The sequence below is a fragment of the Palaemon carinicauda genome, chromosome 16 (genome assembly GCF_036898095.1).
Source record: "Palaemon carinicauda isolate YSFRI2023 chromosome 16, ASM3689809v2, whole genome shotgun sequence".
Classification (NCBI taxonomy): Eukaryota; Metazoa; Arthropoda; class Malacostraca; order Decapoda; family Palaemonidae; genus Palaemon; species Palaemon carinicauda.
Genome location: NC_090740.1, coordinates 70,730,178 through 70,743,292, shown reverse-complemented (window position 1 = coordinate 70,743,292; position 13,115 = coordinate 70,730,178). Strand labels below are relative to the sequence as shown.

General features: G+C 40.4%; 1 protein-coding gene across 1 annotated transcript in view; it reads right to left on the bottom strand.

The window, feature by feature from the left end:
- Positions 1-502: 502 nt before the first annotated feature.
- Positions 503-13,115, bottom strand: part of Med (Smad/Smad4 homolog Medea) — a 221,038-nt gene continuing 208,425 nt past the window's right edge. The window contains 1 exon segment of the mRNA XM_068389895.1: positions 503-3,987. Coding sequence (XP_068245996.1) covers positions 3,773-3,987 — 215 coding nt within the window. The 3' untranslated portion in view covers positions 503-3,772.

Below are 13,115 nucleotides of genomic sequence, written 5' to 3'. Positions count from 1 at the left end.
AGAGAGAAGAAAATAGTGACAGAATTTGTGGAGATAGTTCCTGTGAATGAAGCAACAGGTGAGAAATTGTATGAAGCTATGAAAAAAAAGAATTGAGAGTGTTGTATTTAGGAAAAATACAAATTATTTCTAGATTTATTACTTATTATCATTAGTTAGGTTGAATTTAATGCAGTAGTATGTGTTATAAGATTTATGTATTGTTTATTTGATCTCCAGTCCATCTTTAAATGAATTCTTTTTATTACAGAGTGACGGTGCCCTGCACCCAGCAGAGATTATAGGCTAGATGGAGAAGTTGTCAATAGAAAATTTACTCAAAGCCTGTATTGTTGTTATAACTTCTTCCCGTACACTGATGAGTAATTCAAGCAAGTCCTACTACATTGTGATGTAATTGAACTTAAGAGCAACAAACATAATTACGCATATACTATTATAACAATAGTTTCCGTGGTTTCACATACTAGTCCCCAGAAACAAGTGAACATAAAGTGACATGGAAAAGTTTTCAGCGGGGGGTATTTATTACATTTGTAAAAAAAATTACTGATTTCATCAAACTTTTGAAATACAAAGACCATTATTTACAAAAGAGAAGATCCTAACTATTTCCTTTGTTGCTTCCTCTTCAAATCTGATATTCACAGTTGACTGAAATTTGTTTCTTACTAAGAAGTTTCAACTGTTAATTTCGACCTGCATTCTCCGCTTACAAGGGTTGGGTAATTGGAATTATGTGTAATCATCATACATTCGTGGGTCAAATAATGTAATTAATTCCAAGATGCTCTATTTTTTTTTTTTTTTTTGCAGGGGAGGGGGTTAAAGGCCACAATGTTATAAATTTTAATCTTTTTTATTAGTCGTTATTACATAAAACCGGTCATTTATCAATGATGGTGGTTTTAGATACTCTATTTTCACCAAATACTGACAAGAATGGATATTTTTCAAGTAGAAACATGTATTGGGGAATTTTCTTTACAAAGTGCTGAGGTGATTCCATAGACCTCTTAGAAGTCACTGAAAATGGATGAATGGCACACTCTTGAGGAGTTTGCCTAGAGTTTGAACAGGGCAATTTAGGCTGGAACCACTGCCTTTTACCAAAGACTCACTAGTCCTTTTAGATTCAACTAACAAAGCAAGAGTATAAATTCATAAACCCAGTCTTCTCTCAATATTCCCCAAACTATATATCTATTTCTATTAGATAACAAACTACCATCTGAACATAAGAGACAGTTAAGTGATCATATTCTTCACAACAGTATCTAACTCATAATACCCTGTCCTGTCCTGAGCCATGAAGAGATTGAGGATCATGATTTCTAAGTAATAACTCCCTTGAACAGCTCTTACAGGAATTAATTACAAATCTGGAAGAAAACATCTCTTAGTATCAGTAATAACCAACAAACAAAAAATCCACCAATTCTGGAGGAGGAAAACATCAATAGGTTACCACTGAAGGTAATGAAAAGACTGAAAAGACAAAGCATCTACTGTATACCAAAGACAAGGTCATTGCCATTAACTGCCAGATTATCTCAGTACTGTACTGAAAGGCCTGAATTTATTGAAAGGAACGAAAGAGAAATTTTTAGTTCTAGGGTACAGTACAATGTACAGATATAAATCAAGGCTTCAAGACAAAAGCAATACAAGCATCAGGATTTTAATGAATAATTTTTGTGGTAGTATGTTGTCAATCTCAAGAACTGACCTCATCAAACATAGTTCAGCTATGAGATCAATGGTGTTTATTGGTAATAAGAAAGGGCTTGATAGAGATATTGAACCCACAGTATAACTTTGAAGTGTTAACCTTTAGTGATTGATCATGAGTAGCAAGGGCAAGAAAAAGGCATATGTTTGTCCTACAGACCAAACATATGCAGATACAATCAGTGGCAAAGCCCATCTCCACTCATGCTAGGACCAGAGATGACCAGGCAATAGCTGCTGATAGGAGTACAGACCTAAAGTCTCCCATAAACCACCATTCATTAGCCTACAGAAGTGATAAGGTTATGTTTACCTGCGAGATATATTAAACTGTGAGGAAAACATTACCACAACATTATGTAATCAAGTTGTTTATCATGATCAGGCTAAGATGCATAATTAATTTTTTTGGATAAAGGTTTATTAGGAAATTCTAGTGCTGAGAGAATTCTAATACCAACACTGATTATTTATTTAAGCTATTTAGCACTAAATGGGATGGGATAAAGATGGTTATTCCTTGTAGAGAATTCATAGAGAAAGCATCTTTTTTGGCCTACACCTTTTCATTTGGAAAATCACTTGCTATATTTCTCACAGTCATCAGGTAACAGAGTAGACAATTCTAGTTAAATGCTTTCAACTTACGATGTATTAGGGAATGATTTAAGCATAAAACTTATCCATGCAAAAAAGAAAAAAAAGTTTTAGCGCAATAAATAACTCCATGTAAAAAATTAGGCACAAAATGCTTTTGACTAAAATAGCCCAATAATAGAATGAAATTGTTGACTAAATCATTAAAAAATACATTGGCCAAGGCAATTGTTGTATAAAGACAAGAAACTAAAAGTAAAATATGGATCTTATGAATTGCAATGGATTTACTTGTATGCAAGAGAAAGTTAGAAATAAGAATAATTATATTTGGCAATGAGTTTATAAAATGAAGTAAATAAACAAAGCATTACTTGGATGAAGCCTGGAAGGGTTAGATATTTTTCAAGTAAAAGCAAAAATATTTCTAAAGATATTGAATATGTTTCTTTCCAGAAAATACAGCAACCACAAATAAACAGCTAGTTTCCTTCACAGCACTTCAGAGAATCCAACAAAAAAAACTTCTTTACAATCTGACAAGCCAGTTTATATTGGCGCAGTTTTACCACCACGCTGCTACTTCGAGCTCATTAAACCAAAAACAGTCATTTATATAAAGAATCAAAAATTAACCCTTTCAATTTTTCAATGCACTGCTATAATATTGTATTAAAACATGATATACCTGCAACTAAGGTTACGGTAACAATTTTGGCCCAAGATTTGGGCACCGTGGGGATGTAGTAACTTCAACTGCAACAACTTTGGTTCTTTTTTCTTCGTGCAAGATGAATTTCAAACTATATGAGTTCTAGTCACATGCACTCAATTTTTCTTGCCTGCAGTCTTTTCGAAATGTAGAAACAATGAAATCTTACCAAGATATAGAGAGCAAAATTTTTTTTTATTAAAAACTGACACTGGGCACCAGCTTAAGCACTTGTCTTATATGCAATGCAACAATTTTTTTTTTTGAACTTCCTTAACCTGGTATTTGTAGGCATATGAAATAATAATGCAATATCCAAAATACCTTTGATTCAATAGGGACTGATTTCATGCTAATTCAATAGTCAAAACACAACTTTCGTTACACCAATCACGAAAAACTGATAATTTCACGACCTCACTGTCACAGAAGTTATCAGGTTTTTTCTCAAGAACTCAATGTATATAATCACAGATGAAAAAACACACCCTACTTTCCTGCTCATCTCAAACTTACCATGGGCAATGTATATTTTTTGTAGCTAAATAATATGTCAACTTACATGTTTAGTTCCCCTAAAGTGTGCTTATACGTATGAGATTGGTGTGCATGTATCTGTCTTTTGGGACAAAAACATCATGGAGCATTTGTGGATCAACAGAACCCTAAGGTGCATATTCTGTCCCAAGCAAGTAGGGTCAAATGACCCTTAATGAGCAATAATACAAAGCCTCATTCCAGTGGCCGAGGACCATCGAGGGGGATTGTATGTAGAACTTCATCAAGGAGTTGAAGCGCTCGATGAAGATGGACCTCAATCCAGCATGGCGTCTCCTTGATGGATTGTCGTGGGTAGTCTGGACCCCATCCCTTCACAAAACTTAGGCGCAAAATGCACAGTCTTCTGAGGTCATCCACTCCAATTCCAGCTGCAGCAGATAGGTTGCCTAAAAATTATGGAATGAATGTTTTGTAAATATGATATAGTCATATTTGAAGCCTCAAGTGTGTGATGCAGTACCTCATAATAAAGAAGGCCACTAGACAATATCTACTTTGTTACCACAATTTCATTTGCCTATCTACTACGGGTTAATGTCAAAGCCTATTGTGTATCTAAGAATCTGTGCTTCTTTGTCCTGTAAAATGCTAAAACTTAAACAGTAGATTAGAAAGTCCAAAATTGTTATTCTCAATCCAGCATACAGGGGAAAGGTTGTTCAAAAGTAGACTTGAAATTTAGATGCGTATGATAACCCTAAAAAAGTACTTGGTACTATAATGTTGATGGAATTCCAATTTAAGGGCTGTTTAACATTTATTCAGTCTACAGACTCCTTTTAACCTTTCCAGTTTTTACCATTATAAAATCGAATCTCAAAAGCCAATTCAGAGTAAAATTACTAATAAATTAAATTGTCTTTTTTACTACAATTTTTTCAAAATTAATCAATTTGGTAAACAGCAACAAGTGTTTTTCAATTTTCTTTGGAGGTCAAGGGCAAACCTTGACTAGCTCTAACACTGCTACCATTTAACACATTTAAGGGAGGAACTGAAAAACTACCAAGCAATTTTAATGCCATGCGAATAACAGTAGGAAACTCTCAAAATACTAGAATTTTTCTTAGATGGCCAATCATACACTACCCCTAAAACCGAACAAACTATTTAGTTATTACAGTAATACAAATAATCCAGTTAGATGGTAGAGACTGAAAATAACAAGACTTTGAGAGTAGGAAAAGATGTTTTTCAAACTAAATTCTATCATTTCCATACTTACCTATGAATAATAAAATGCTATTAATTCAGAAGTGCAAACTTCATAAGTTCAAAATGAAAATAAAAATTCTCTCTACCATGCATCCTCTGCATAGGACCACTGGACATCCCAGTAACATAATTAACAAAGAGCATGAATGTGACATTTAGCCTAAAATTATTACCTTAGGTGCAAGGGGAAGGGAAGGCCGGGGGAAAAATACTTTATAGAAAAAAAAAAAAAAAATAAATAAATTGGGAATAAATTCTTGATAAAAATCCTGTTTATTTCCAAAAACCTTTCCCCTCTAATAATAAAATGCTTTTCTGGGCTCGACCTGTGTCGCTCCGTGAAATGCTCCTTAAAGAACCATTTCTAAGGTATAAATACTGCTAAATATACCAGAGAAAAAAGTTGCATGGAATGCCAGGAATAAACCCAGCTTGCTCACTCTAATAGTGTCGTTATAATAAATGGGGCGTGTTAGAACCACTACCAGAGGTCCCTTACCAATTAGTCCTCTCATTCCTCAATATCCCCCGATACTACGAAGTGCCGTTCTACATCCGACTACCCTCCCCCCACCCCTACCACTACCCACGCTTTTTCCTTCATTCTTTTCTAGCACCAGTGATATCCAGGCATGTTTGTTTTCATAGCTTTTGTGTTTCGGAGTTTTTGAAGATGTCAGAGGATTTGGAGATCCCTGCTCCCAAGTTGAATATTATATTTGTCTATTTTGATAATTCTAGGTAGCGACACTCGTTAAATTTATAACATTGTTAAATTTACCCTTAGCGGCTTTGTGTGATGCCTTCCCTTACGGGTATCTTTGGCAGCCATTTTGGTGTCGCTACCTCCCGATCTCTTTGTTGTTTACGACTTTCAATTAGTTTCTCATACTAATTGTAGTCTCATTTATTTGGCTCTTGACATCTTATACAGTGTTTTAGCATGATTATTGAATTTTATTTAGGCTATTTTTGGTGTTCAGTTAGTTAGCCTACCCGACCGACTAGTATGTGGCTTCGGATGGTAGCCTATCCCATGAACCTCCCCTTTGATATATCCTTTTGAGTTTTATACTGGGAATCGGAACACTTTTTTATTTTATTTAGGATATTTTTCTTTAGTCATACTACCTGACCAGGTCGGCATTATACCGGATTTTGGAGGGCTAGTTATTGTTTAGAGCAGTTTAGTTTTCCTGACCAGGTCGGCAACTACCCGATTTTGGAGGGTTAAGCTATTTGCTCGTATTACGCCGTGTTCCTCTCCCTATTATATTGTTATAGCCTATTTTATTGTAAAACACATATGTCAAATAATTATTATTATTTTTTTGCATGCTTTCGCGGGAAGCCATATGCCTACCGCCTCATCGGGTATTTCCTTTGTGTTCCAGAGGGTAGTCCCACCCACCCGACCACAGTGGTCACCTGATCTCGAGCCAGTCAGTCTCCTTGGTTGTCCCCTCCCCCTTATAGGACTTTTTGCTACACCCTACATTGGGTAGTAGGCTTAAGTCACATTTTTTTATAGAAAATGGGAGGCCACCCGAGGTAGAGGCTGGCTCACACGCTCCGTGTGTCGACGCGGGTAGCGCTCTCTCTCCTCAACTCGTCATGGTTGGCCACCAGACCTACGGGACTGGGTATGCTCCTCACTTCGTTCCTCGCACCCCTCCTCTCCCCCTTTTCCCTGGTACTCCTTTCTTGTTATCCTTCCCCTCTGGGAGGGCCGGGATAATTTAAGAATCATATCTATAAATTAGTAGCTATGATTCTTTGATCGGATTCAGATAATCTACCTTGTTCTGATCCCTTAAATTTATCCAATATTTATATAGGAAATTTTCCGGATGGCTGGCCCGGGAAGAGGGTTTCAGACGGAGCTCGATATTTACTGGTTTTATAATATAATTTATATAATTTTCGGGCCGGATTTACTCAGTATTTCGGTGCTATATTGGTATCTCTATATTCCCTTTTTTCTTTGTGCCTCCATGTCATTAATACTTAGTTCATTTTGATATGTTTATGTTTTTAATGTAATGCTTTGCATTCCGGACTCTACGGATTTCTGGATGGTTGTCCCTGTTCCGCTCGCCCCTTACTTTTCTTACACTTCCCGCTCCGGTAGGTGTATAGAAAATCGAGTGTTTCATGATAAATTCTTTTCTCCGATTCCGGAGGACCGGTTCACAGTTAATCCAACCATCGTTTCCAAGCGTTCCGAATAGTTATGATTGTAATTACTTGAATGACATTAAATGACAGAGGAAAGAAAACAATATATAAGAGTTCCATTAAATATTTTTGTTTAGTTCTATAGCCAGCATGCATTCCCACTGAGCTTTTCGCAGCGGATTTTATTTTCCTATATATATCGCCGGGTCTCCTGGCGAAAGTTAATTCGATACTCATATCAAATTATCTTACAGATGGTACGCTATCAGGAGACAGCATGCACTGCTGTGTTGCAGCAATCGTGTAGGCATGAGGTCTGCCGTTCTCATGCCAGGCGTGCGGTCCAGGTGGCCGATCTTTTGGTCTGGCATCCGGATGGATGTGAGATTTGTTATGCTCTGGTCTCTGACCTCACATGTGACTCGGTATATACTATATCCTTTCCTCTAATGATACTTATTGTTGGAAATATTTTTTTTGTACATGTTACAAAAAAGGTACAAAAATTTTCTCTTTGTCAGATTCCTTTCTTGTAGGAAATATTTATTGTACATACTGGAATTAGAGTATTAAAGTTTTTTCTTTACCAAAAGTCCTTTTATGGTCTACGTTCTAAACAGCAATGTCTCTTTCAGGTCTCTCAAGCCATCAAGAGCGCTTCCCATGCGACCCTCAAGACTTGGGTTGGTGGCTTTGGCCGTAACGTAAAGGCAAAACAGCCATATATTCTGGCGGAGGAGATGTGCGCCCTCCTGTATCCCAACGCCAGGATGTCGGCGGCGGTAGCAGCGGATATGGCTGCTCCCATCATCGCCAGGATTATGGAGGAAACAAGTCTTCCCTGAAGAGTTGGAGGGACTAGGCGATGATGTTTTGGGGGATGTCGCCGCTATCACTTTTAGATGTGGAACCTTTGGTCGTCGACTCGACCGGTCAAGTTAGGGAGGTTAGTGAGGCAGGTAGCGTCCGGTCTAAGATTCCTTTTCTTAGTCCGGCGCAGTCTAATTCTTCTTCTGTCTCTTCTTTCCCGGGGTTTACTGGGACTGTCATGGCTAGGGACAATTCACGCTCGGTAGCCCCTAAAATAAAGCATGTGTAGAAGGCTCTACCCAAAGCTAACAAGCCTTCTAAATTAATCAAACCTCTCCCCACCAGATCATCCTCAGTTTCTAAAAGACTGACGGCCTCAGCTAAGGATACTCCGCCACCCCAGGGCTCGAGAGCAAGGAGCTTAAAGGCGAAATCGCCGGAACTGGCTTTTGATCCAGTAGCCTTCTCGAGCCAGCTCATGGAGCGGATGGGGAGTATAGTTCAATCTCAGATTTGACCAATTGCTGATCGCCTACAGTCGATGGACTCTTTCACCCAAAGACTGCAGAATCAAGAGAACATGCTTGAAAATCTCTTAAGATCTGGGCTCCCGCAACAACACCAGTTTGTGGTCCCGGACGCCTCAAAGCTTCTGGCGTTTGTTAAGAGCAACCCATGGCGTTTGGCCCTTCATGCCCCGTTCTCCGAGGGCATGTTGACTATTGAGGGTTGTGGTACCCATCCCGTTGAGGACTTTTGAGTTCTACCCGCCGGGTTTGCAATTCCCCTTCCCTGGTTACGCGCACCTGACAAAGGACGTGCTGGTCAGGGTAGATAAAGTTCCCAAGGAAACAGTCATATTCCCGAAAGAGCAGGCTTAGTCCGCCTGGGTCCGGACCCTGACTGAGTGGGTGTGTGTTAACAAAGTTAACCCCTTGTAAAGGTGCGTATACCATGTTCGTGGTAGAGGAGCAGATCCCTACACCTTGTACAGTACCACCAAGGTGGTAGATCTTACTTTGCAAGCGGCTATGGAAGACAAGCCTATGCCGCAAGTTAGGGAAACAGACCTGACTTCCTTGCTGTTCCCGGGGGATCAAGAATGCTGGCTTGATGCCCCGGCTACCTTCACGGCAGAAAAGTTTAATCCAAACTGTGCCACTGCACAGTTCAGTGAGCATCTTCCCAGGTTACCGGACTCACTAATTAGGACGGAATATGAGGCAAGAGTCAGGCTGAGTAGGTCTATCAACTCGGCTACAATGGTGGAGATGACTTCGTTGGTATACGCCGATGAGCCTCTTTTTAAGATCCTGACAAAGTCCTTGCTTCACACACTTCAGTGTGATGCATATGACTTTGCAGTAGCTCGACGTTCTTGCCGGAAGCACGTTTTAGCCGAGGCTTCCATTAGGCATGAGCCTAACAGACTGATTAAGGCCTCGGTCTGGGGGGCAGATCTCTTCCCAGACGATGTAGTTAACAGCGTCATCAGTGACGCAGCCAGGGTCAACCAGAGCCTCAGGGTCAAGTGGGGTCTCATCCCTAAAAGGAAATTCGAACCCACCGGAACGCAGACACGAGGCAGAAAAAGACCGAGGAGGTTTCACACCTTCCAAGGTCCACAAACCCAACCTGTGGTACAGGCATTGCCTGTATCCCAGGTGCGCCATCCTTCCACCTCTAAACCTCAGCCCCAACAACATGTGTTGGTAAGTCAGCCACCTCAACCATCTACTTCCTTCTTTATGTCTACTGCTTATAACCCCTCCTTTGAATCTCAAGGACCAGTTCACGGCTATAATAGGCAGGCCAGAGGTAGTAGGGTTAGAGGAACCTTTCGCCATAGAGGAGGCGGTAGGGTTTCCGGGAGGGGCAGAGGATTCCCAGGGAGTCGTGGTAGCAGACCTTCTGCAAACCAATGAGATTCCTCAGGTAGGGGAGAGGCTATTGACGTTCAACAAATGGGCACACAGCATAGTAACAAAGGGCCTAGGGTGGAGTTGGATACAGGGTCCCCCTCCACCAATCAGTTTTTATCAGATTCCGACGCCAGATCTCACGCTTTTCGCAAAAGATCTTCTAAAGAATGCAATAATAGAGGTAAAACACTTAAAAGTTTCAAGGTTGCTTATTCAGCGTGCCAAAGAAAGACTCAGACAAACGAAGAGTCATCTTAGATCTATCCCATTTGAATACATACATTTAATGTGACAAGTTCCATATGCTGACCGTCTCGCAGGTACGGACCTTACTTCCCCATGGAGCCATTACCAACTCTATAGATCTTACAGACGCTTATTATCATGTTCCGATAGCATGGCATTTTCGTCCTTTTCTAGGGTTCAAGCTAGGCAAACGACCCATACGCCTTCAAGGTGATGCCGTTCGGTCTCAATATAGCTCCCAGAATATTCACGAAGTTAGTGAAAACAGTGGTCCAAGAGCTGAGAACTCAAGGAATACAGCTAGTGGCCTATCTAGACGACTGGCTTATTTGGGCCAACAGCGTCAAGGAGTGCAACAAGGCAACGAACAAAGTAATAAATTTTCTGGAACACTTAGGGTTCCGAGTAAATTTCAAAAAGTCGCGCCTTATTCCGGCGTCATGCTTCCAGTGGTTAGGTCTACAATGGAACCTGACCACACATAAACTGTCGATTCCTCCAAAAGAGAGGAGAGAGATAGCAAAGAACATGAAAAGCTTTCTCAAGGACAAACTGACATCCCGGAGAAACCAAGAAAGGATCTTAGGTTCACTCCAGTTTGCTTCGGTGACAGACACTACTACTGAAAGCCAAACTGAAGGACATCAATCGAGTTTGGCGGTCCAGAGTGAAAAGCAAAAGTCGAGACAAGATTTCTCGGATTCCATCTATCCCAAGGAAAAGACTTCAGCCATGGACAAAAGTAAAAAACTTGGCAAAATCGGTACCTCTTCATTTCCCCCCTGCCGGCATTAGTAATCCATACGGATGCTTCCCTAGGCGGTTGGGGGGGTTACTCCCAATTCGAAAAGGTCCAAGGTTTGTGGTCAGTGACATTCCATCAACTACACATCAATATCCTAGAGGCCATGGCAGTGTTCTTGACTCTAAAACGGCTCTCCCCGTCAAAAAACCAGCATCTCAGATTAATTCTTGACAGTGCGGTGATAGTCCACTGCATCAACAGGGGAGGTTCCAAATCAGGTCACATAAATCAGGTGATGATTGCAATCTTTTCATTGGCAGCAAGGAACCATTGGCACTTGTTGGCTGTTCACCTGGCGGGCGTTAGGAACATAGTCGCCGATGCACTCTCAAGGACGACTCCGCTGGAGTCGGAATGGTCCCTGGACCAAGAGTCCTTCAATTGGATTTGCCAGCAAGTTCCGGATCTCCAAGTGGATCTATTTGCCATGGAATCCAACCACAAACTACAATGTTATGTAACCCCCAACCTGGACCCTCTGGCCTATGCCACGGACACCATGTCCATAGAATGGAACACCTGGCGGAGGATTTATCTGTTTCCTCCTATAAACATGCTAATGAAGGTCCTAGACAGGCTCAGGACTTTCAAAGGACAGATTGCCCTGGTGGCTCCCGATTGACCAAAAAGCAACTGGTTTCCTCTCTTGGCGGAACTGGGACTCCGTCCCTGGCGGATCCCCAACCAAAAGTTGACGCAAACAGTACAAACACGCAGTGTGTCTGCTTCCTCAAAAATTCTGAGTGCCCTAACTTTATGGACTTCATGAAATTTGCAGCACAAAAGGATGCTGATATTGACCCTCTTAACACATTGTTCGTAGAGTCGTACAAAAGAGAATACATCCTTAGGCAATATGTTTCTGCTGTAAGCTGTAAAGAGGTTGGCAAAATTTTTGAAAGACATGTTCAGACGATGACTGCCAATCTGGCAGTAACCTTTTTCAGAACTTTGTTTGAAGGGGAACTAGCCGCTAGTACTATTACTATAATTAAGTCCTCTTTAAAGAAAATATTTCAATTCGGGTTCAATATTGATCTTACGGATTCGTATTTTTCATCTATCCCCAAAGCTTGTGCTAGGCTAAAACCAGCTACTCGTCCTCGCACGATTTCCTGGTTATTAAACGATGTCCTTAAATTAGCTTCTGATACTGATAATGACTCATGCTCTTATATAACGCTTCTTAGGAAGGCGTTATTTTTGGTAAGTTTAGCTTCAGGAGCCAGGATATCTGAACTCGGCATTATCTAGAGAGCCAGATCACATTGACTTACTTTCTTCTGGTGAGGTATTACTCTCTCCAGATAGACAATTCTTAGCAAAGAATCAGGATCCACAGAATAGATGGACCCTGTGGAAGATTGTCCCACTTCCACAGGACCTATCCCTCTGCCCAATTAACACTCTGAAAGCTTATTTGAATAGAAATCCTAATACATATTCAGGCCCTTTGTTTATTAGAGAACATGGACTAACCACTTCCCTTAAAGGAATCAGACAGCAGATTCTTTATTTCATTAAGCAAGCCAACCCGGCTTCAGTCCCACATGCCCATGATATCCAGCAGTAGCAACATCGGTTATTTTCATCACATGAATTTTGAAGAATCAAAAAAATATACAGGCTGGAAATCACCAGCAGTATTCAAACGCCACTATTTAAAATCCTTGGAAGCCCTAAAACTTGCAACAGTGGCAGCAGGGAACGTGGTTCCTCTGGATATAACAGAACCATTATAACTAGGTCCTATCTTCATATCTTTCTCTCTTTTTTATTTTTTCGTGCCTTGTCTCCTTATAAAGAGCAGAGCGACACCTGCCTTGCCTATTCTCCCTACCGTTCCCTTGACATTCATTTGGATTGCACCCTACCACATGGTTATGATGTATATATAATATTTATGTCTTTTCTTGTTATAGTTAGACCTCTCATTAATTTTTTTCTATTGGAAGTTTTCCTTATTATTATCATTAAATTTTGGGTCTCTGACTCGGTATTGTATTTTAAGAGATTGGTATATTAAGGTTTTTATTAAAACCCTCTTAATTCAGTTATTCTATTTTATTTTAGTTCCTTAGCTTTATGTGTATATCCAAGCTTACGGACCAATTCTCTGATATTATTTCACGGAGCGACACAGATCAAGCCCAGAAAAGGGATTTTGACGAAGGAAAAATCCATTTCTGGGCGAGGGACCTGTGTCGCCCAGTGAACCCACCCCCTTTTTTCCTCACCCTAGGCTGGTCCAAGCTTGGGGTGCTAGTAGGAATGAGGGAAGAAGCGTGGGTAGCGGTAGGGGGAGGGTAGTCGTAGTAGAGGGCAATAGTCGGATGTA